Here is a 25125-nt window from a genome sequence, read left to right on the forward strand (position 1 = left end):
ATTGAAGAAACTCAACAGGAAAAGAATTGGGAAAGAACATGAGGTTGCAAGCCCAAACTCCTAGAAGGTCCACATGAACATTGTCTGTGAGTCAGAAGGCAGGGGAGAAAGGTATAGAATGAATAGAAATGCCCGGCTGCAAGTTGCGGGTGACACCGGGAGCAGCTCCTATTCAGCCTTCCTCAACTGTATCCTTGTGGGACACAGGCCCATAGTTACAAACCTCTGGCAATTTTTTTTCATGAGGAGCTGACAATCTGATGTCTTTGTGATATCCCTTGATTTTTAAATGATGGAAATTAATTCAAACTCTAGAAAAACACTGCGACGCAAACAAAATAGGTCCTCAGCTGCAGTTCACCCGCAGGCTACAAAATTCCTAATAAAAATGCAAGTAGTGATTGAATCAGTTACAGAAGTTGAGAAAATACAATTTATTTTCTGATCCTTTCCTTTCCCCAAATGTGACATCTTAGAAAAATCCAGCTACACTTACATCACATCCATAATCTGCAGTTTAACGAGAAAAGAAGCATAATTACAGTAAATAGTTGGGAGTGGCCTGAAGCCCCAGAGTCCTCCTTTCTCTTGAGTCAGGGCCAAGGATGGTGTCACCCAGATGCCTGTGGACTAAGTGATATACACCAAATTTATTTAACTACTGACAACCACTTTTTTTTTTCTTTGTAGGGCAATGAGTTAAAAGATTATTTACCTCCCTTGGTTACAAAAAGAAGAAATATTTCTTTCAAGACTCTGGGTAGCTGCGGCCAGTTCTTCCAGAGAAATTCTTTACCTCAAAGATTCAGAGCACGGAGCCTGGAAGCCTTGGCCCACTGGACTCCTTGCCGCTGCACTGCATGGGCACCTTCTGAGGGGTGAGTGTTTGCTTGGCCCTCCAAAGGTTTCAGGCTCAGAACCTCTGAGATAGGTAGTTAAGAACAGCATTCTAAGTCTCAGTATGTAGATTTCATTTGAGCTGGCATTTGGCATATTAAAAGAGGTTTTTTCCAAGTAAAAGACAACAATAGAAGTTGTTCCACTCATTTCCGCAGGTAATTAGAGCTTTGTATATCTTAATTAAAAAGCTATATTTTAATTCCTTTGACAGATTTACTAAGTATCCTCAGGCTAGGTTCCTGCAGGGGTTGTACAAAATTTAAAGCAAGAATTTGAAGCTGGCTTTGTCTTCTGTGGCTGTTAAGAATTGTCTGGTTTAAGTGCATGGAAGCGGCCCTATATGGCCACATGGGCATGGCTCCTTGCTGTGACCTCCCAAAGAACTGAGTCTGCCATTTAAATCCCAAGGAAAAGCTCACTGTTAACCCACTAAAGGCCCCCAGGTATAATCTCTGACTCTGCCTACCCCAAAGAAACAGGCCTACGAAGGGCATTTACACAAGGAGGTAGTCATCTCCCTGTATGACAAGAGGAAAAAAACTCAAAAGAAGTGAGGTTTTTGCCTTTTTCACAGATCAGTTTCTTTTAAAAGAAAATATCCATCTTATCACATTGTCTCTTTCCCAGAGGTTATGTTCTGGGCCAATTTTTTTTTTTTCTTTTTACAAACAACAACAAAAATATTAGAAATGGTCAGTAACAAAACCCACTGTGATCTATTGTGTTTTCTCAAATGTCTATTTCTCAAATTTCTATCATCAGAGTATTTAGGTGTTTGAGGTAAATTTGCTATTTTATCATCATACAAGAAAGGAAAAGAATAAAGATATTCTTGATCATTGCAAGATATGGGAGACCAAGTTCAGTTCAGTCACTCAGTCATGTCTGACTCTTTGCGACCCCGTGGACTGCAACATGCCAGGCCTCCCTGTCCGTCACCAACTCCCAGAGTCTACTCAAATTTATGTCCATTGAGTTGGTGATGCCATCAAACCATCTCATCCTCTGCAGAGACCAAATTACTGATCCCAATTTTTTCTGGAGGGGTTGGAGTAAGGAGAAGGGACAGTCATCTTAAAAGCACCCAGTCCATTCTAACCACTAGAACCTTACTTAATACAAAGTTTCTCTTTTAAAACGTACTCTCTTCAAAAGACTGATTTTCTAAGAGTGAAATTTCAAGTATCAGTGGAGAAAAACTATTTTTAAAGAATGATCCCATTCCTCAAAAATAGTATGATAGAGGCACTGTGTATCTTCCCTCTGAGCCCAGCTGGCCCTTTAGACCTGCTTATACACACCCACCCCTCTAGAAAGACCCCTTGAAACCCTGACCACAGCAGGTTTCAGAGAACTTGCACTGATTTAGAAAATGCCGGAACTGTCCTGAAAGTCTTTTATTTGGCAGAAGTTATTCCTGCCCCTTCCTCCTAGTCACTTGATTCTGGAAACACCTTTTCTCATAGAGCTAAGTGTCTTAATGTTACTGAGTCCAAGCTCACTCTCCGGACTGCACTAGAGGCCAATAAATCTGAGGGACGAAGTGTTGAGGCTGACTGAGAAAATGGCTGACTAATGTCTCAAAATAACCATCTTGTTGGGGCCTGGATGCCAGGTTCCTTTATGGATCAGGGATGGGGGGAGGCCAGGAAACAAAGTGAAAAGACCGTTTGACTCTGGCAATTATCTCCTAGAATGGCAAGCCTCAGGCAGGGGGATATGTTAGTTTCCTTTACTTACAGTCATTCATTGGTGGGCTGGGTCAGATAATCTCCCTGTGAGCTAAACAAAGGCACTTTAAAAGGGTCAGGCAGAGGGGGCAGGGCTCTCTGAGGCAGGCCATTATGTTTGATTATAATAATAGAAACGGCAAAAACAGGGTTAAAGTCAGAGAAACAGATCCCGCAGGGAGTCAAAAATTAACCCTTCCCAGTTACATTAAGAGCTTGGCATTTGGAATCAGAATGCCTGGGACAGAACTCCAACTCTGCAATTCACAGATCCCCAATGACCTGACTCATCAGCTTAACCAATGCAGGTAAGCTAATGTCTCGTATACATGAGCACTTCAGTTTTAACTACTTTTGAATAAAAGATCAAATATAAGGCAAGCCTTAGGACTTTGAAGCAGAGCTCCTCAGACACAGAGCATAGAGTATAGGGCTGATTAGGATAGAGATTTTATTTACTATCCTTGACTTGGGGGGACCAATTTCAAAGCTAAGTAAGCATCTGTCACAACTTTGTTGTTTTAGGTGGTAACTAAAACAGAAAACTAAAAAGGCTGATCCTTTCCTGGGTTTCAGTGTGATTACTGTGCTGGGAGCACAGTAAATGCTTGTGAAATGTCATTTCTTTTGTCTTTTTTGCTACCTGATGCTTCACACTCCACTACTAGAAAATATATCTAAAGCCATGTAAAGTAACCAAAACTTCCTGAAAAAGCTTCTTCTAAAAAAGTGTCTTTTATGGATGAAATTGTGCTTTTGTGTGATTATGGAAGACAACATATAACTCAGTAAATACGAATATAGCTGATGCCAAGGGGTAGGAATTAGTGAATGGATATCACCTCCATCAGGTATCACCTCCTTCAGTGATAACTTGTCAGATAACATTGACAAGTAATATGCCAAGATTATTAATAGTGATATTTCTGTGGAATCAAGGACTGGGGGCAAACATGGAACAGTGTACATCCCCAGGGGGCTGAGGGACATGTGTAGTTTGAGAAATCATACCCACTCTATCCCCCAGTGTTATCCCAGTCTGCCCCCACCCCACTCTCACCAACCCCCGCCCCCCAACAGAGGATTATTGTTTTCGATTTTCTGGACTTCATCTTGTAGAGGGGGAAAATAATTTTCCTTCAACCTTTCATTATACTTGGCTAAATCCACCACTGCAAATAAAAGATTAACAGGGGGAAATTTTAATTATGTACACACAGAAACCCCACTGAAAAGAAGATTGAAGATAATATTCCATCCTGAACTAAGGAAAAGGATGGGGTCTGAGGCTTAAAGGTGGGGGAAGGCAATTCACAGACTGGTGAAAACAGGAATTGTTTGGTAAACTGAGGTGGCTAGGTCCAGAAGTTTAGTCTCAAAAGAAAAAGGAATCACTGTCTTCCTGATACTGGCCCCCTTTCTAATGTAAATTTCCTTTACAAATGTAAGATTTCCCTTACAAATGGTTAACTTCTACTCAGTTTTCGGAGCTTTTCCTGAGCTTGAAGTTCCTTAAAATAAAACTCTCAAAATAATTCTTAGTCTTCAACAAGGCACCTTTCAGGGTGACCCATTCTCCTAAGCCCTCAGAACTCACAGCAATCAGACACAAATTGTGTTTTCTGGCCTGTCACACCTCACAGTGTTCAATTAGCTTGGCTAACGTTTTAAGACCTAGTAATGTTCACATGGACAAGCTGATGTTTGACCTTAAAGAAAATCGAGTTAGCTCTACAGATGGACAAGCTAATTGCATCAGGGCTGGCTTCCTAGTGTGAAGTATCAGCCTCCACACTTCTCATTCTCTGAGTCCTTCAGGTACACAGACTTGCCCTCATCTGCCCTCATCACAGATGAAATGAGAGATAAGAATCGGATCTTTAATTTCTCCAAAACCTGGAAAACTCTCTCTCAACCCACCTCAATAAAGAAATAAAAATTAAAATATTAATTCATACTTAACTATTGTGTGATTCTGATTCCTCCCACTGAAACCCAGGAAATAAAATCTCTTTCCTAATGAGCCCTGGGTACATTTGAAGAGCTCTACTTAGATTCTATGGTTCTTTTCATGCCAACGTTGGAATGAACTTTAAATTGATTCGTAAGCCAAAGCCCATCCAAACAAAGGAGGGATTGGTGCCTCCCCCTTTGGAAGCTGGTTTCCAGCTTGAGGCGCTGCAGCCAACAGCAATGATCTTTCAGGGAACAAACCTCTGATACACATGTGTCCATGCTGAGCAGAAGAATTAATCTGTGCAGTGTGTTCACTGCTTACTTTTCTCCTGGAATACATGATGAATTTTTATGGAGGGTAGAGGAGGAAGGGAAAAACCACATTCAAGCGAAACCCTACATCATTCTCCTCTACAGTGTCATTTCAAAAGCCAGATAAAAGCCGAATGAGGAGGCTGGGGAAAGTGTCCAACGTAGCTGTTCTGAAAACCACTCTCCATTTCATTCTGGAGCAGGGAAGTTACACCCAGACATCACAAAAGCTTCTCTCCTCACAGAAAATTAACTGGTAAGTGCTTTCTTGTTTTCCTCACACTGACACGTTTGCAGCTGACCTGATGAGGATGCCTGCAGATGATTTATTTACAAAGCAGTATTTGGACTAACTACCAGCTGGCAAAAAACAAAAAGGAAAAGGACTCCTGATAGCTTATGAAACACTCTCTGTGCAAATTCATATTTTTGGTCCTGTCAAAAGTGTTTAGGAAAAGTGTAACTGGGTTTGCAACAGCTGTGATTAAATCTGAAACACTGAGAGAACAGGACTAGGTTGCTGGGGTGGGATGGGGGAATTGGGAAGGCGCAATGAAGAACTTTCATTTCATCAGCTTTTACCTAGAAAATGACAGCTCACAAATGCAGTTATGACTCAGAAATGTCTAACATCATTAGTGGAAAGCTCACTGTAGTGAAATCGAGTAGGAGGAAATGGTGCTCTGAGATGAAAACTGATTTTGCCCTCTTTTGATTACATGGTAGGAACAAAGTTCTAAATTGAGTTGTAACGTGGCTTGGTTTTCTCCTTTTTGAGATGAATAGCATTCGGTTCTTCAATACCAACATTTCTTTTTTGCTGCTGCGTTTTTGAAATCTCATTATCAATTGCCTGTTAGAGGATTTGGTATCTGAGCTCATCTAACGCAGGACGAAGGGAAGTATGTGGGAGAAAAGGTTGGGCTAACTCTGGGTGGTCAGATAACTGTGTTCACCAATTGCTCTTTGTCAATAGTTTATTCTTTTCCCCTAAATGAAAACTAATGAAAACCAAATGAAAATTTGATAATAGAACTTTCACCATCAGTTACTCTCTTAAGCTGGCCATTCTTCCTTCAAACAAACTCATTTGCCCAAGCTTCCACCAACTTGTTGCTAAATTAATCCACTAGTTTGTTTTGTGAAAAAGCCAACAGACATCTCAAATTACCTAGTTCAAGTAATTTCTCTTTTTGTATAACACTCATCATGTTTGCACTTCTTCCAGACACTGAATGATTTTTGTTTTTTCACAGATATTATTTATGATTTTACCTAAAATTTAAGTTCTTTAGTTTATAAAGAATGTCATACCTTTTCTGTGTTACTTTACTACTAACTGTCGTCTCCCTGAGAGACAGTTATTTAACCCAACATTCCCCTCTCAAAGGCTACAGCAGTTGAAGCTAACTTACAGAAGTAATTCTGAAATAAGAAAAGTCTTGTGCTCAAAGACTTTTTTTCTGAATAGTTTACAATTTAAAAAAACTAAAAGCAATCTAAATATCCAGCAGTAGAAAGCTGCTTAAGAGGTGGGTGGGAGGGAGGGGATTACACACACACACACACACACACACACACACACACACACACCCTCCCCCCCCCCCCGATTCACGTTGTTATTCAGCAGAAACTAATACAGCATTGTAAAGCAATTGTACTCCAATCATTAAGAAAATAAAGCTAGTTAACCTTATATATTATTTCAGTGAAATGTTTAAGTCATTAGGCAATAATAGTTTGGAGGAATATGTTGCATCATGGACAAGTGCTCATAATACTGACAGTGACTGTGATTATGTAAAAAGGTAAATGGAAATGAAAGAATTGAAGAAAAACACACAAAATTGAAAACAACTGTGTTAAGCTAATGGTGAACTGGTGATTTATCAGGGAAGAAAAACTTTTCCTCTACCCTCTTAAATTCAGTTTCTGAAGGCTTATGAATTAAACTAATAAATGACAGATGATGGACTTCACATAAAAATGTCACTCAAAGGGAGGGCTGGAACTGGGGCCTGGTCCCTGGTGGCTCAGACGGTAAAGCGTCTGTCTACAATGCGGGAGACCCGGGTTCAATCCCTGGGTTGGAAAGATCCCCTGGAGAAGGAAATGGTAATCCACTCCAGTACTATAGCCTGGAAAATCTCATGAACAGAGGAGCCTGGTAGGCTACAGTCCATGGTATCGCAAAGAGTTGGACATGACTGAGTGATTTCACTTCACACCATCTTAAAGGGAAGGGAGGAGAAAGAAGGACAGTTACAGGAATACAAGTGACTTCTTAAATATCTAAATAAGGAAGGAGGAGGTGGAGAAAGGGCACTTATGGGAAAACAAATGACTTTTGAGAAACATAAACAGGCCTTTAGGAGAATAGATGGGCAGCAGGATAGTTTGCGTGACATTGTTTGGATCTGTTGTGGAGACTTCTCGCCCATGGAGGTTAAGAGTCGACCTTTCCTTGCTGCTCCTGGGGAGGGGGTTTACGACAACTGAGTTCTTTTGGGACCTCACACGCCCTCTGTTCAAGATAATTTTTATGCCACAGTGGCACATGCTGGACCCCTTCAGGTGATATATATATCCTTTCTCTTTCCCCAAACTTTCTAATAGTCCATTATTTGTATAATTTTAAAATTTTATAATATTGAGAATTCCCATCTATTTTTTTCTTCAGGTCTTTAACCTGAAGATCTGAAAGTTAAACCCTTCAGTCTGGTGGAGGCTCTTCCATTCTAATTCATCCAGTTTCTTTGGTGACATTAACTTGAACAAAGGTTTCTGCCTCATGAGACGTCTTTTGAAAAATGTTCTGAAGTATAGTTGACTACCAACGTTGTGTTTAATTTCTGCTGTACAGCAGTGACTCAGTTATACACACACACATATATATATATTCTTTTTCATGCTCTTTTCCAGCATGTTTTATCACAGCATATTGAATGCAGTTCCCTGTGCTGTAGAACAAGTAAGACCTTGTTTTATTCATCCTATGTGTAATAGTTTGCATCTACTAATCCCAAACTCCCAATCCTTCCTTCCCCCACTCCTACTGCCTCACAAATCTTCTAATGAAAGTAGCAAAAGCCAAGACCACAATAAAAACTGATAGTATAAAAATTTTAAAGATAGAAAAAAAGCAAAACTAGCTAAATGCAGATAAATAACACAGCATCCTCTTAAATTGGACAATTTCTAAACATTCCCCAAATCTATGGCTGCATAGCATTGTTAAACTTGCTATTTGAAATTGTCTGTCTATTTTGAAATTGTCTGTCACCCCAGATTTTAATCCCAGCTTTGTCTCTAATTTGTTTTGTGACTTGAGGCTGAGCAAACTTCCTGGAACTCAGTTTCCTTTAGTCTTAAATAAATTGATGGGCTAGGTTCCTTCGAGCCCTCCAGTCTCACCTCTTACCCTTTTTCCAACCTCTGCTTATTAAGTCATTGTTCAATGTGATATATATAATGGGGTCCTTGCACACACAGTGGATACCTAATATTTGGTGAAACAAATTTTTTATTCAGATTCTATGTTTTCATATTCTTCAATTATCATAATATGTACTGATTATTCCATGATACTCAAATAAGATGAAAAATTCTCTTCATTGTTAAAGAAAATAGTGTCAGTAGAAAAAAAGTAAACATGAATCAGGCACAAGCTTTTTGCTAGGAATTATGCAGTCCTTCCTTCAGCCTGGGCTTTCCTGGTAGCTCAGCTGGTAAAGAATCTGCCTACAATGCAAGAGACCCTGGTTCGATTCCTGGGTCAGGAAGATCCTCTGGAGAAGGAATAGGCTACCCACTCCAGTATTCTTAGGGCTTCCCTGGTAGCTCAGCTAGCTGGTAAAGAATCTGCCTGCAATGCGGGAGACCTGGGTTCAATCCCTGGGTTGGGAAGATCCCCTGGAGAAGGGAAAGGCTACCCACTCCATTATTCTGGCCTGGAGAATTCCATGACTGTATAGTCCATGGGGTTGCAAAGAGTCAGACATGACTGAGCGACCTTCACTCACTGAGGTATAGTGTTTAAATTGAAGAAGGAAGTAGAGTAGAAAAAGAATTCAGACCCCTCAACAGAGAAGGCAATGGCACCCCACTCCAGTACTCTTGCCTGGAAAATCCCAGGGACAGGGGAGCCTGGTAGGCTGCAGTCCATGGGGTCGCTAAGAGTCGGACACGACTGAGTGACTTCACTTTCACTTTTCACCTTCATGCATTGGAGAAGGAAATGGCAACCCACTCCAGTGTTCTTGCCTGGAGAATCCCAGGGACAGGGGAGCCTGCTGGGCTGCCGTCTAAAGGGTCATACAGAATCGGACACGACTGAAATGACTTAGCAGCAGCAGCAATGGTTTAGGAGGACTTTTTTCGAACACCAAAAAAGAGAGACCTTACTGGTATTGCTGGCAAGAATGCAACCACTAGATGACAACATTCAAGAAAGTAATTTATTTAATGAAGTTCAGCATATAAAGAGTTAAATAAAAAGAAGTCATAATCTCTCAGGAATCATGAAGAAGCAAAGCTTATCCTATGACCTTTAAAAGGCCTCAAGGGTTACTCTCTGAAGTTCTACTTTGGTATTTCTTCTTATGCAAGAAACAAACAAAAAAAAGTTAAATTTAAGAACTGTCCATGGTCACCCAGGCCATCATTTAGTATAATAACCAAATCATTTGGGTGTTAGAGAGGTGGAAACTTCCCTTCTTACTTTCAAAGGTGTTTGGCTGGTGTAATAATCAAATAAAACTGATTAACAAGAGAAAAACTAATTTCATGTGTACGGGAGTCCATATATGAAATTCAAAGCAGTAACCAAGGCAAGCAGCTTGTATACCTTTTAGACGAAGAATAAATTCGTGAAGAATCGATAGGACAAAGAAGTTTGGATTTGGAGTAGTAAATTAGTGAAGAAGTAACAAGTTTTGTTTATAACGTCTTCTTGGCCCCAAATTCCCTATTTCTGGTGATAAAGATGCTTTCTACTCTCCTGATATAGGGAGGCTACCTTTCACTTAGGAGGGTTATTTCCTGCTTTGGGGACAAAGAAGGGTCAGGGTATCCTTCTTGTACCAGCTCTTTCTCACATAACTTTAACTTGGAATAGTCTATATGCCAAAGTAGCATATTTGAGGGTGGCATATTCTGACCCACTTCAGTACAGTTCCTCCATTTTTAAATGCTTTATACAGTTGCATATAACAGACTCCAACATTCAACAAAAAGTCATCGTTATAAACAGAATAATTACTGAAGTGTTTGAGGAACACTACGGGGTGCATCGGAGAAGGCAATGGCACCCCACTCCAGTGCTCTTGCCTGGAAAATCCCATGGATGGAGGAGCCTGGTGGGCTTCAGTCCATGGGATCTCGAAGAGTCAGACATGACTGAATGACTTCACTTTCACTTTTCACTTTCATGCATTGGAGAAGGAAATGGCAACCCACTCTAGTGTTCTTGACTGGAGAGTCCCAGGGACGGCGGGGCCTGGTGGGCTGCCGTCTATGGGGTCCCACAGAGTCAGACATGACTGAAGTGACTTAACAGCAGCAGCAGCAGGGGATGCATCAGGGCTTGGGATAAAGGCAGAGTTAATACTAGAAGGATAGGGCTTTATGAAGAAGGACTTTTGCATGGACTATGCAACCTGGCAGCTCAGAAAAGAGAGAATCCAAGTCAAGTCTAATAATATGTGCTGGGTTGAATTTTCATAAGGACCTAAGGGCATGAAATATAATTTGTATGTGAAATTAGATCACTAGACCTAGTAGAAAGTGCTTATAGATATGACATCCTTAATTTTCATAAATCTTTCTCTTTGGCAGTTAATGATAAACCTCTGTTTCAGTGGAAAACATATGGTAATGGTGCATTCCGCTTATTGTGTAACTAAAGAGTTGACATGGATTTTTTTTAATGAGGTACCATTTAAAAGTGCTGTTATTTGTCCTTGATGATTTTTGACCTAATAAAATGGCAATGTCATATGCTTAAACATAAAATATGGATTATTAATTTAATAAAATAGAAAGATATATCTATATTATTTATTTTATTGCATAAATATTTGTTTGGTTTGTATATTTTATTTATACACATTATATAGTTAACTATGTCTAACACTAAAACTATACTCAACATACTATAGTTTTGAGAATGGAGAAAACACTTCCTCCTTCATTCACTAAACTTTTATTGAGTACCTACTATGTTTCCTGCACTCTCTGTTCTGTATTTGAGACACACAAAAGAGTAAAGCTTTGTCTTTATCTTTATCACCTTGCCCTTGAGACTTTCAACATTTAGCAAGGGAGATAAACACACCAACAGGTGGTTACTACAGAGAGCATGTGTACAAGGATTAAGAAGGAAGTCCCTGAAGTCAGACCCAGAAGTCTTGTCTGGGCTTCACCACTTTTGTTAATTGCCCAACCTTCCTTATCCTCATAGAAATAATAATAGTACTTCACAGGGTTGTTGTGAGAATGAAATGTGAAAATGCAGTTGCTTAGTGTTGTAGTACACATAACAAGTACTCAGGAGATGTTACCCTATTACTATAGTGTGTTAAATGGTGTCGTATAATTAGGTCCTGTCGTATAATGTCGTATGCTTCGTTTGCTTCATTTTGAATGTAGTTAGGTAGACTGTTCTTAATTATAAGCCATACATTATTGGATGTAATTTGCTCCTGATAATAGTTTATTTATTTATTTATTTATTTTCTGATAATAGTTTAGAGAAAAATCTCATCATCTTTCCCTGTAAGTGGGACTTGTTTTCATTCAAGAATCCTGATCTAATTAAGTGGCCGGACAGATTTAAAACATCTCTAATCATTATTCTTTTAACACCTTTAATAAGAAAGAGGACCTGAGAACAAAAACTAATGGATTTGATGGTAATTAAGAGCTGAAATTTCCTTCTCAAACTCACCTTTGCCTTTCAAGCAAATATAAATGTTAGTTGTTGCCAAGATGCCCATGACCGTGAATGCCTTTTCTCAAAACCCACCAAATATGGGACTACCTTGGCGGTCCAGTGGTTAAGAATGCACCTCACAATGCATGGGGTGTGGATTCCATCCCTGATTGGGAAACTAAGATTCCACGTGCCACAGGGCAACTAAACCAGTGTGGCACAGCTACTGAGCCCGCATACCGCAACAAAAGATCCCAGGTGATGCAAACAGACTCAATGCAGCCAAGTAAATAAATATTTTTTTTAAAAAACCCCACTGAATAGTTTTACTGCCAGCCAATAAATATTTGTGCATGTGCTCTCAGTTCGACTCTTTGTAGCCCTCCAGGTTCCTCTGTCCATGGAATTTTTCAGGCAAGAATACTGGGCGGCTGCTGCTGCTGCTGCTGCTAAGTCGCGTCAGTCGTGTCCGACTCTGTGCCATCCCATAGACGCCAGCCCACCAGGCTCCCTGTCCCTAGGATTCTCCAGGCAAGAACACTGGAGTGGGTTGCCATTTCCTTCTCCAATGCGTGAAACTGAAAAGTGAAAGTGAAGTCGCTCTGTCATGTCTGACTCCTAGCGACCCCACGGACTGCAGCCTACCAGGCTCCTCCGTTCATGGGATTTTCCAGGCAAGAGTACTGGAGTGGGGTGCCATTGCCTTCTCCGAGAGTACTGGGTTGGGTTGCCATTTTCCTACGTCGGGATCTTCCTGATCCAGGGATCGAACCCGCATCTCTTATGTGTACTGGATGGGCAGGCAGATTCTTTACCACTGGCGCCACCTGGGGAGCAAAGGGAGTATGAAGGAAGTATCTGGGCGTATGAAGGGAAGCGAAGCAACACTCTGGTGGAGGAGAGAGATTCATCAAACAAACATTCAAATATATAAAAATTCTAAAGGAAGAATGTAGAGCAGGGACCCTGATTTAGGTTGAGGGATAGACTTGTGGAGATCAGGAAAGAATTCACTTAGGAAAGTAATATCTAAAAACATAGCTTACCCTTTAGAAGAACTGATGATTTTCTCCTTAATTCCAAACCACCAGCAAGTTAAGGAAATGAGTTTAGTCAAATCAATTGTTTGGTTACTTTATGGGAAATACTAAGTCTATAGAAATTGTTTATTGTATTACTCAAATGTATGCTGCTGCTGCTGCTGCTAAGTCGCTTCAGTCGTGTCCGACTCTATGTGACCCCATAGACGGCAGCCCACCAGGCTTCCCTGTCCCTGGGATTCTCCAGGCAAGAACACTGGAGTGGGTTGCTATTTCCTTCTCCAATGCATGAAAGTGAAAAGTGAAAGTGAAATCGCTCAGTCGTGTCCGACTCCAGCAATCCCATGGACTGCAGCCTACCAGGCTCCTCCGTCCATGGGATTTTCCAGGCAAAAGTGCTGGAGTGGGGTGCCATTGCCTTCTCCGACTCAAATGTATAGATAATACTAAATGTGACTCTTCTTTTGATTGTCATTCTGCCTCATATGGGCTTTTATTTCATTAATTATTCAAAATAAGACCATTCACCTCTAGGGTAATTCTATCATTATCAACACACTCAGACACAAAATGTATATTTAATTTAGTTGTTTACATTGAGTAACCAAGAAGACGGAAAATTTTGAAGATAGTAAAATGACTAAATTCTTCCTTGTTTGGGAGAGGTGCCTTGCTCTGGGATGGTATAAGGAGGCATTTCTCCTTGGTTTGCTTTTTGATTTCTAAGAGATTGAATAGGGAAGGAGGAACTTCAGAACATGCCTAACACGGTTTATCTCTTAGGAGGGATCATAATATACCAAACACTATTTAAAAGTGTATTTTCATATCTCCTTACAAATGTATTCTATCCCCCAGAACATAGGAGCAGGTGGAGGAAATGATTGTGAAGAGTATCTCTTCATTTTAACTTTCTATTAGATTATTTATAAGAATATTCACACTCATTTATTTCAGTCTTAATTAAACAAAAGCTTGATTTGTTAAAAACTAGGTCTATTTTCAAACCTTGTCAAATGGAATTTGTACTGAGTACACTTCAATAATTTTCTAAAAAGACGACTTCTTCCTTTTTACACTTTTCTCAAGCAGTCAGTAAATAACTCATTCATCAAACGTAAGAGAGTGCCCAAACAGGATTTCTTTGGAAAAGCTCATTTTTTTTGTTTTTTTGTAGGGCTTTTTTTATTTTTGCTTAGTCAGACAGTTGATGTATTTTCTAACCAGTTGGATCGCAGCAAGTCACAGAGATTTCAGCAAGAAGCCCAGTTTACTTCATTCCCATCTTTATCACAAGGAATGAACTCGATCTACATAAATCATTTGACATAAAATAAATAAACTCCTTTAAATGGAATATTATCACAGGATCAAAATGTTCCCCTTTGGAAAGGAAGGAATGAGTGTAATGTAGCTTTACTGTCCCAGCAAGAAACCATTATTTTGTTGCTCCCGTGGTATCTTTCAACTAATGTTTTCTTTCAGGATGAAGCACAAATCCAGAATGTTATCTAAACTAATTACAAATAATATCATCAAATGGGCTCTCTGATTAGAACCAGTGATCATTAAACTAGCTGGAAGCCCAAGAATGTGCTACCTTTCAACAAAACCATATGTTAGTTTTGTGAATTATTTCATAGTACACCCTAATAAAAAAGCACTAATAAAGTAAGATATAAAAATGATATTGCATATTTCCTGAGCTCTTACTATGATCCAGGCACTGTGCTAGGCACTTATATACATTATCCTGTGTAATTCTTACAACAACCCTAGAGTGGTTTGCTGATGGTGTTCCTCCCCAGATCACAGATGAAGAAACTAAAATTTAGTTCAGTTCAGTTCAGTGGTTCAGTCATGTCTGACTCTTGGTGGCCCCCTTGGACTGTAGCACACCAGCCTTCCCTGTCCATCACTAATTCCCAGAACTTGCTCAAATTCATGTCCATTGAGTCAGTGATGCCATCCAACCATCTCCTCCTCTGTCATCCCCTTCTCCTGCCTTCAAACTTTCCCAGAATCAGGGTCTTTTCCAATGAGTCAGTTCTTCTCATAAGGTGGCCAAAGTATTGGAGCTTCAGCTTCAGCATCAGTCTTTCCAATGAATAATCAGGACTGATTTCCTTTAAGATTGACTGGTTTGACCTCCCTGTAGTCGAAGGGACTCTCAAGAGTTTTCTCCAGTACCACAGTTTGAAAGCATCAATTCTTCAGTGCTCAGCTTTCTTTACGGCCCAACTCTCACATCCATACATGACTACTGAAAAAATCATAGCTTTGACTAGACGGACCTTTGTTGGGAAAGTAATGTCTCTGCTTTTTAATATGCTGTCTAGGTTGGTCATAGCTTTTCTTCCAAGGAGCAAGCATCTTTTAAGTTCATGGCTGCAGTCACCATCAGCAGTGATTTTGGAGCACCCCCCCAAAATAAAGTCTGTTGCTGCTTCCAATGTTTCCCCATCTATTTGCCATGAAGTGATGGGTCTGGGTGCCATGATCTTCGTTTTTCAAATATTGAGTTGTAAGCCAGCTTTTTCACTCCCTTTCACTTTCATTAAGAGGCTCTTTAGTTCCACTTCGCTTTCTGCCATAAGGGTGGTATCATCTGCTTATCTGAGGTTATTGATATTTCTTCTGGCAGTCTTGATTCCCCCTTGTGCTTCATCCAGCCTGGCATTTCACATGATGTACTCTGCATATAAGTTAGATAAGCAGGGTGACAGTATACAGCCTTGACCTACTCCTTTCCCGATTTGGAACCAGTCTGTTGTTCCACGTCTGGCTCTAACTGTTGCTTCTTAGCCTGCATACAGATATCTCAGGGGGGCAGGTCAGGTGGTCTGGTATTCCCATCTCTTTAATAATTTTCCACAGTTTGTTGTGATCCTCACAATCAAAGGCTTTAGCGAAGTCAATGAAGCAGAAGCAGATGTTTGTAATAAAAAATATGGTACCTGTGACCACTGTTATTGATTTTGCTGATGTAGAGGAGGAAAAAAGAAAAACATCCTTCTTCCTCTTCTTCTAGATTCTCAGCTGGAGCACCTATAAAAAATACAAGTTAATAGGAGGAAAGCATTCAGATTTTTAAATATAAGTTTAAATAAGAGCCTTTACATAAGAGCCTTCATAAGGAAATGAAGACCTAAGGAAATAGTTAAGTTTGAGTGTTTTTATGCATACTAGGTTTGATGAAAAGTGAAGAGTCATTGAGAAATGTCATAGAACAAAATGAATGTGAACTAAGAGTGGTAAATTGGGGAAAACTTAGCAAGGCTCTTCATTCAGATTCCACTCAGCATCCTTCCTTCTTTGGAGATAAAGATGTTCCTTTCCCTAGGGCATAAGGAGGGCACCTTTCACTTGAGGATCTCATGCCTGACTCAGGGGAGGGTCAGAAATCCTTCTTGCACCTGTTGTTTCTCATACTCCTTCAGCTTAAACTATTGCATATGCCACGGTGCCATTATTTGGGGCTAGCAGTGGAACGTCATCAGTATCTATGTTGGATTGAGGGGGGAAATGTAAAGTAGTACCTACAATAACAAAATAGGAAATAGAAGTACGCTATTAACAGAGAGAAGACTGGAGACAGAAGTAATAGAAGGCTATGTATCCGACACTGAGCTTCACTCCATTGCCAAGTTTTTCTCCTCACAACTCCCTAATACAATAGATATTATATTATCCCTATTTTTACAGATGGAGAAATTGCTGCTTAGAGCTTTTGACTGACTTTCCAAGGCCACACAGGTGAGAGACAGATAGCAGTGGGTGGCAGCGAGAATTCAGATCTTAGTTCTCTGCCCAGGAACTGGACCTGGGATGAAAATCAGGAATCCCAGCCACTAGTTCACCAGGGGCTAGAGGCTACAAGCAAAATTCCCCTGGCCCTTGCCCCCATTGAAAAGTGCATTTCTCAAGGAGGCAAAAACTGTAGAAACAGGTACAACGTTTATTTTTAGAAATATAGCACACCAAGTGGGAGAGGACACAGAGAAATAGTTTGTTTCATTAAGACAGAAGCAAGACAGAGATACACACCAGGAGAGAAAGGGTGTGAGCATCCTGGCTGATGAGGAGAAGTGTGGTAAAGAGGTGGTTAAATCATTTACGTAGGGCAGTTCTGGGTCTTTGTTTACCTTTGGCCAATTATCTGTCTTCTCTCACCCACTATCTGTCCTAGGACCCTCTCCGACATGCATGTGCAACTTTTTCCCAAGATGGATTCCAACCCAGGGGCCTATGGAGGGACCTTGGCATCACCTATGCTGGGGTGGTGCCACCTCCTTTTTGACCCCTAAGGAGACTTTCTACACATGTGCAGTGACTCCCTTGGCCCAAGAATGGGAAATACGTGACCTCTTGACCTTTTATTCCAACGGGGTTTAGCCTCTCTCTGTCCCTGCCATAACCATTATCTTAAAGTGTCCATAGGAGGCAAAGTCCAGCTGTTATTTGCATTTCAAGATGGAAGTAAATATCTAGGCCAGAGCCCACCTGCATCCTTGCTTAGAATTGTAAAATGTAGGCTGGCTGTAAATGCCTAGCCTGGAGCCCATCTATTTCCTGCCTCCAAAGTGGCACTGCAGTTAGAAGCCAAGGTCTGCCTGACTCCAGGGCTTTCATTCCTACCTACCATAAAATGTGGCCCAGAAAGAATTCTGATTGTTTCTGGATTACATCAAAGCACATGGTGCGGAGGGACTGGAAGGGAAGAAGGTAGTTTACTCAGGGTAACAAGACAGAAAGACAGGAGGGAAGACTGGAGAAGGGGATGTAGAAGTAAAAGTCAGCTTTACATAAACACCCTAATGGGTTTAGTTATCTCAGGGAATAGCTAGGGCAGGGCAGGTCTCTCGGCTGATCTCATAGAACTGAAATTTCTTGGGTGGCCACTGGGACTTCTCTTCATCCTGCTTTGGTGAGGCAAATGGTGTATCCTCAGGATGAGGAAGGCATCCTGTGTGCTCCAGCTGCAGCACTGACCAGGCAAAGTGCCATGTCTAGCCAATTATTTTGAAGTTTGGAGGTGGCTGGAACACTGGCTTGGTTCCCTTTCTCTGAGTAGTGGCTGAAGGGATTAAGAGGCCTCAGTCTGACTGCAAAAAAAGAGAAAAAGCAAGAGAGATAAAACGAAAGCTGTACATACTTGAATGCTGTGTTAATGTCCTGGCTGTGTAAAACAATTGTATTAAGCTTCCAACAGTCATATCAAGGGCCTGGCTTTAACATACCGTTCTTAAAGAGAGCAGATAGGAATGAAGAGTGAAGGGAAAAGAGTTTGAGATCCCTAAATTTAGGAAGAATTTGCTTCAGCAGTGCAACCTTGTGGTGGTATCAGGATTTTCTCTCCTTCAGCCCTCCCTGCTTGCCTGGTATTGGAGTTCAACCAAGCCCTCGCCCCCACCTCACCCCTTCCTCTAAATGAGCCCTAATGTTCCCTTCCTCTAAATGTGTCCCCCTGTCCTAATGTTTAGTGGTATCGTTACCCTAGGAGTAGAAGGTAAATTTAGATTTTGGAAATTCATGGCCAGAAAGAAACTTTATAGACACTTTTTAAAACACCTTACCACATCCCTACCTCTCTCTTCCTACTTCCATTTGCCCTCCCAAGGTTAGACTAATACTGTTGGAAGAAAGACCTATTAAAAGACCTGATTTTATTTTTTAAAACAGGTAAATCATGACCCACATACAAATATAAAGTTAACCTGTTTCAAAGGCTTTACTTAACTCATTAATTAATGATACAATCAGTTAAATGGGTTAAAAGGAGAATTCAAAGTCTCACACATGTATAGTATAGACCATCAGGACTGTTGAAATGGATTTATAAACAGTTGCAAAACTGGTCAATATTTATAGGACAATAATTGATTGCATCTCACTAGACACAATTCATTTGTATTTCTCTGGAGGAGATTATTTGCATTTTGAAAAGTTGTCTGTAACTTTCATGATTGTAAAATACACGAAAGACAATCACAAGCAGAGAAAACCTGAAATAGAGCTCCACCATAAATCATATTTTTCAGGATGTCTATATATCATAAATCGTGTCTGACAGTGTACCTCTGTATTAAGACCACTTGTACTTACTGATTTTATCTCCAATGTTCCACCTCAGTATGTCAAGAAGTTGAGGATTATGGTCCTTTTTGAGCAGTATAAGATATCACTTTGAAAACACTTTAGATAATTTGCTGATCTTATTTAAAAGGATAATTTTAGGTTGGTGGTTTTGGTTACTAAGTTGTGTCCAACTCTTGCGACCCCATGGACTGTAGCCCGCCAGGCTCCTCTGTCCATGGGATTCTCCAGGCGAGAATACTGGAGTGGGCTGCCATTTTTAGGTTACTCCATGTAAAATAACTAATTACAAATTTAAACAAATTATTTTGGATAAAAGTTGCCTAGGGAGCAAGCAGCTTTTTAGATTTGAAAATGAGAAGGTGGATGCTGGACAGGAAAAATTAAAGTCTCCCACTCCAGTGTTCTTGCCTGGAGAATCCCAGGGACGGCAGAGCCTGGTGGGCTGCAGTCTCTGGGCTCGCAGAGTCGGACACGACTGAGCGACTTAGCAGCAGCAGCAGCAGTGATACTTCACTTGACGTTCTCTGTTTCTAAACTGGAAGTAGAAATAGTAAGGCTAGAAGAGCAGACTATAAAGCGTGCCCTGAAACAACCGCAGTGTATGCCTCTGGGGGACACTTTAGCCCCTGTTAGCCACCAGCGCTATCAGCCCCAGTGGTCTGCAAGGAAGTCATGATCCTGAGAAAGCGTTTGTTTCATGGTTAACACTTCCGCCCAGGCCCAGGTGGGGAAACATCCAAATAGGACAAAACGGATCCCCCCGGCAGCTGCGCCCTTTTTCCACATCTGTTTAGTTTCCTCTTGGTTCTTGCTCCAGTCCTGATTTCTGCATTCTGATTCCTGACTGTTCAGTTTCCTGCAGCGTTATTCATTTCTGGTCTCGTTGAGTTTTGACCATTTGTTAATAAATAAGCTATACATGCTTTGATGTGTTGGCTTCATATAGCTTCCTGTGTGGAGCATTGGTTTTCCTAGTTTCAAGTCAGCTCGAAATTGTGTGGTGGTGGGTCCTCTCCTCCTAAGCCCTTAGTTGCCATTGCCCTTTTTTCCTCAAGGTCACCCTCTACCTGAGCACCCTAATAGGTTTGCATTCAAAAGGCTCTCTGCTGCCCCCTCCAGGAACCCAGAAGCACTACCTCAAACTGCTTCTCAACTCAGCTTCACCCAGATTAACTACTTGGCTGTTGAAATAATCACAGAATTCCGAGTCTCTCAATTTACAGTAAGAAAGAAAAAGTAAGCAAAAACAGTAAAACGAAGTTCTTTGTTGGCCATAATGATAGGAGCTGATGTGTAATAGAACTATTCATCTATACTGAAATTCCCAGGAGGCGCTAGTGATGAAGAACCCGCCTGCCAATGCAGGAGACATAAGAGATAGGGGTTCAATACCTAGGTCGGGAAAATCCCCTGGAGAAGGGAATGGCAACCTAATCTAGTATTCTTGCCTGGAGGATCCCATGGACAGAGGAGCCAAGGATCAACCACAGGCCCTGGTCAGTGAGAGCACAGAGTCCTAACCACTGGCCCTTCCCTGCCGCGTTTGCTTTTACTATACTGTATGTTTGTGTATGGAGAAGGCAATGGCACCCCACTCCAGTACTCTTGCCTGGAAAATCCCATGGATGGAAGAGCCTGGTAGGCTGAAGTCCATGGGGTCGCTAAGAGTCGGACACGACTGAGCGACTTCACTTTCACTTTTCACTTTCATGCACTGGAGAAGGAAATGGCAACCCACTCCAGTGTTCTTGCCTGGAGAATCACAGGGACGGCGGGGCCTGGTGGGCTGCCGTCTATGGGGTCGCACAGAGTCGGACACAACTGAAGCGATTTAGCAGCATGTATGTGTATATGCTGTTTTTCTGAATTGCTTGAAAGGAAGTTGCATACATTATATCCCCTTTCCCATATATTTTTCAGTGCCTATTTCTTAAAAACAAGGACATTCTCCTACATAACCACTGTATATTTACCAATTACAGTAAATTTAAAATTGATCCTGTATTTTTGGCACAATGGTAAAGAATCCACCTGCCAGTGCAGGAGGTGCCAGAGATGCAGGTTGGATCCCTGGGTCCGGAAGATCCCCTGGAGAAAGAAATGGCAACCTGCTCCAGTATTCTTGCCTGGAAAATTCCATGGACAGAGGAGTCTGGTGGTCTATAGTTCAGGGTGTAGCACAGAGTCGGACTGGAGTGGGTGACTGAGCGTACACACACACACAGTTGATTTATAATGTGTTAGTTTCTGGTATACAGCAAAGTGATTCAGTTATACATATATGTGCATTCTTTTTGATATATTTTCCATTATGATTTATCACAGGATATTGAATATAGTTCTCTGTGCTCTACAGTAGGACCTTGTTGTTTGTCCATTCTATGTGTGATAGTTTTGATGCAATCCTTTGTTAACTCTAATCTATAATCCATATTCTAATTTTGTCAATTGATCTAGCAATGTTCTTTCTGGCTTTTTATTTTCTTCCAGTACAAGAGGCATGCCAGCATCACATATCTCATTAAAATTGTCATGTTTCTCTAATCTGTTTTAATCCAGAACATTTACACAGCCTTTTTTGACTGTGATGACACTGGCATTTTTAACGAAAACAGAACTTAAAAAAAAATGTTCTTCGTTTGGAGTTCGTCTGATACCCATCTTGCGTTTCAGATTCAGTTCTGCTAGAAGAAAATTTTAGTGGTCTTCTTCTAGTTTAAGACAGAGTTTAATGGTCAGATGTTTACTAGTTTATGCCCTTAGAATCAACATCTGCATGTGGAATGGGAGGTGAGGGGGTGGGCATGGGGGACAGCACAACCAGGCAGAGGGAGAGATTAAGCTGTAAGGGAGAACTGACAACCATATTTGACTCTCAATGGACCTCTGAAGCTAAAATGGACGTATCAGAATTACCCTTCACTGGTCCAAGGTGACCAGGCCTTCCTACTTCCGTCTTAATCATTGTTGGCAGTTGGCTACTCTAGAAGGGCCTCTATGTAGTAGCAGAAGTCTCTGAAGGGCTGTTATTTACAGATGGGGGCACTCTCTTGACAGCTCTTCCAGGAGTGAGGACAACAAGTTTGTCCTTATAGAGGGATCTGGAGAATGCATTTCCATTCACCACATTTCACGATTAAAATCAGATTTTTTCACTTCTATCTGGATGACTGCTATGTATGTGTATACATATATATGTATATTTTCTTTTTTATTGGAATGGGCTATGATCCATAGTATCACAAAGAATCAGACACAACTGAAGTGACTTAGCACACATGCATGCACATGGTTGATTTACAAGGTTGAGTTACAATAATTTCTGCTATACAGCAAAATGACCCAGTTATATATACATTTTTTAACATTCTTTTCCATTATCCTAGCGCTTTTCTGAATCTTTTGAAAGTTAGATTGTAGACTTCAGCCCTAAAAACTTCAGCATTTACCTAGAATAAAGAAGATTGTCCTACAAAACAATATTATTAACATACCTAAGAAAATGAATAAGATAACTTAATGATATTCAATTCATATTAAAATTCCCCCTATTATTCTCAAAATATCTTTTATAGCTTTTTAAAATCAGTATCTAATCAATCATATTAAATCCCTAATCATATTAAACTCCCTTTTCTCTTTTTAACTAGAATAATCACTCTTTTTCCATGACAAAGCCTTTCTAAGGAGACGGGGTCTGATGTCTTGAAGAACCTTGCTATTTTTTTTTTCAAATTTGAAAGTCATAAGACTTAATGTTGCAAGAACTGAGGATGTTGCTTTTTCTTAGATGATTTTAAGTATTAATACAGATGAAATAATTTTTAAAGATGTAAACTGCCTTTGTTGGTGAAGGACAGGTAAGCCTGGCATGCTGCAGTCCAGCTCAGTTCAGTTGCTCAGTCATGTCCAACTCTTTGCGACGCCATGAACCGCAGCACACCAGGCCTCCCTGTCCATTACCAACTCCTGGAGTTCACCCAAACCCATGTCCATTGAGTCGGTGATGCCATCCAACCATCTCATCCTCTGTCGTCCCCTTCTCCTCCTGCCTTCAGTCTTTCCCAGCATCAGGGTCTTTTCTAATGAATCAGTTCTTCCCATCAGGTGACCAAAGTATTGGAGCTTCACCTTCAGCATCAGTCCTTCCAATGAATATTCAGGTCCGATTTCCCTTAGGATGGACTGGTTGGATCTCCTTGTTGTCCAAGGGACTCTCAAGAGTCTTCCCCAACACCCCGGTTCAAAAGCATCAATTCTTTGGCACTCAGCTTTCTTTATAGTCCAACTCTCACATTCTTACATGAGTACTGAAAAAACCATAGCTTTGACTAGATGGACCTTTGTTGGGAAAGTAATGTCTCTGCTTTAAAAAGACATTACTAGACATATGCTGTCTAGGTTGGTCGCAGCTTTTCTTCCTAGGAGCGTTTTTAATTTCATGGCTGCAGTCACCATCAGCAGTGATTTTGGAGCCCCCCAAAATAAAGTCTCTCACTGTTTCCATTGTTCCCCATCTGTTTTCCATGAAGTGATGGGACCAGATGCCATGGTCTTAGTTTTTGTTTAATGTTGAGTGAGTTTTAAGCCAGCTTTTTCACTTTCCTCCTTCACTTTCATCAAGAGGCTCTTTATTTCTTCTTTGCTTTCTGCCATAAGGGTGGTATCATCTGCTTATCTGAGGTTATTGATATTTCTCCTGACAATCTTGATTCCAGCTTGTGCTTCATCCAGCCTGGCATTTCACATGATGTACTCTGCATATAAGTTAAATAAGCAGGTTGACAATATACAACGTTGACATACTCCTTTCAGACCCCCTTCATGGGGTCCCAAACAGTCAGACACGACTGAGTGACTGAACAATAACAATCTTTAGAATTGTAATTGAAGGCCTACTTTTATATCCATAATTAATTAAGGGGAGTCAAAGAGAAGTAAAGAGATAAAATGGTTTCATACTATTTTTATTACATTTTTACAAAATTTAGTCAATATTTGTGCACTAGTGTGTTTGTATGTGGAAACATAACTAGATTCTATTTAACTTTCACATCTTCTCTAACAAAAAGTAAAGGAAAATAAAAAGCCACTTAGTATTTCTGTAATTTTTTAAAAAAGGAAATGAAAGACTCATTATCTCACCTATCACATTATGTTGTTTCATGATCATATTGCTAAAGCTTTTTAGTCCTTTCAACTTAGCACTCATTATGAACAGCTCTTATCCTCTTAAAATATTATGACTCATTCATTATAACAGATTAAGAAAGGCATGAGACACAAGAATGTTTTCAGATTATTTCCAAACAGGTTTTTTTACCTAATGTCCTTCAGTTGAACTAGTTATGAATTTTCTGATGGAAAATAAGTTTATTTCTGCTAGGTGTTTGTCAGAATACTTGCAAAATTTGTCACTGCCGCCATCTTGGCAGCTAACAAGAATACTTTTCTGTCTCCTCCTTCTTTTCTCCTTTCTTCTATTTTTAACAGAAAGAATTTACTGTTAAACCTATATTTTTACCCAAACTAAGATATATCCCATAAAAACTAAACGAAGTGGGAAACCTAAATATAAAACTAAATATTTAATGTTATGAGTAGGATAAAATATAATAGACAGCAGGTCATTTTGCCTATTTTGAGCTAATCTATTTTGGTTCAGCACCATTCTTTGAGTGCCTATTATGTTTAGGCTCCTGTACTGGACTGTATAGTTCCTGTACTGTGGGAGTCACAAATTTCATTAATTCATTTATTTATTCATTCATTTTTATAGTCTCTAGGACTAAAGCAAGTTTAGGAAAGAGAAGGAAATGGTGGGAAAATATATGTTTTCCCATAGAGATTTATTAAGTGGTTATTCCTCTTCTTTGATTTCATAAGCTGAATTTTTAAAAGAACACCATGCTGTTTCAGTCAAATGGTTTCCAGACACACAAAATATGCCAATTCAAACTCCCTATCCAGGTGACATGAGCAAAATTAGTGGAGTAAGGATCTCAGAAAATTCTCTTTCACAGAAGCTGCAATAAACTGGCAAAATGGTCAGAATCAAATTTTTCAAAACTCTGGAAATTACCCAAAGACTTGCAACAATCTGGGGAGTGTTTGTCAAAGAGAAGGAGGAGAAGGAAAGGAGAGGAGGAAAAACAGC

At 40.3% G+C, this 25125-nt stretch overlaps 1 protein-coding gene across 11 annotated transcripts in view; it reads left to right on the forward strand.

Moving 5' to 3' along the window:
* The first annotated feature begins 746 nt into the window (after positions 1 to 746).
* The window catches only part of CMKLR2 (chemerin chemokine-like receptor 2), a 51987-nt gene continuing 27608 nt past the window's right edge, over positions 747 to 25125 (forward strand). For 3 of the 11 annotated variants that reach the window (XM_086344275.1, XM_086344289.1, XM_086344337.1), the window contains exon 1: positions 4869 to 5154. Coding sequence is in view for 1 of the 11 variants with exons in the window: in XM_086344220.1 (XP_086200346.1) it covers positions 5033 to 5154 (122 nt within the window). In the remaining 10 variants the exon portion in view is untranslated. Of the gene's footprint in view, positions 879 to 4792; positions 5155 to 25125 lie in introns of those variants that run through there. The other 8 variants (XM_086344257.1, XM_086344362.1, XM_086344220.1 and 5 more) reach the window with 7 other exon arrangements.

Source organism: Bos grunniens, chromosome 2, assembly GCF_055505025.1.
Source record: "Bos grunniens cultivar Pamir isolate PY7600 chromosome 2, Bosgru_T2T1.0, whole genome shotgun sequence".
Taxonomy (NCBI): domain Eukaryota; kingdom Metazoa; phylum Chordata; class Mammalia; order Artiodactyla; family Bovidae; genus Bos; species Bos grunniens.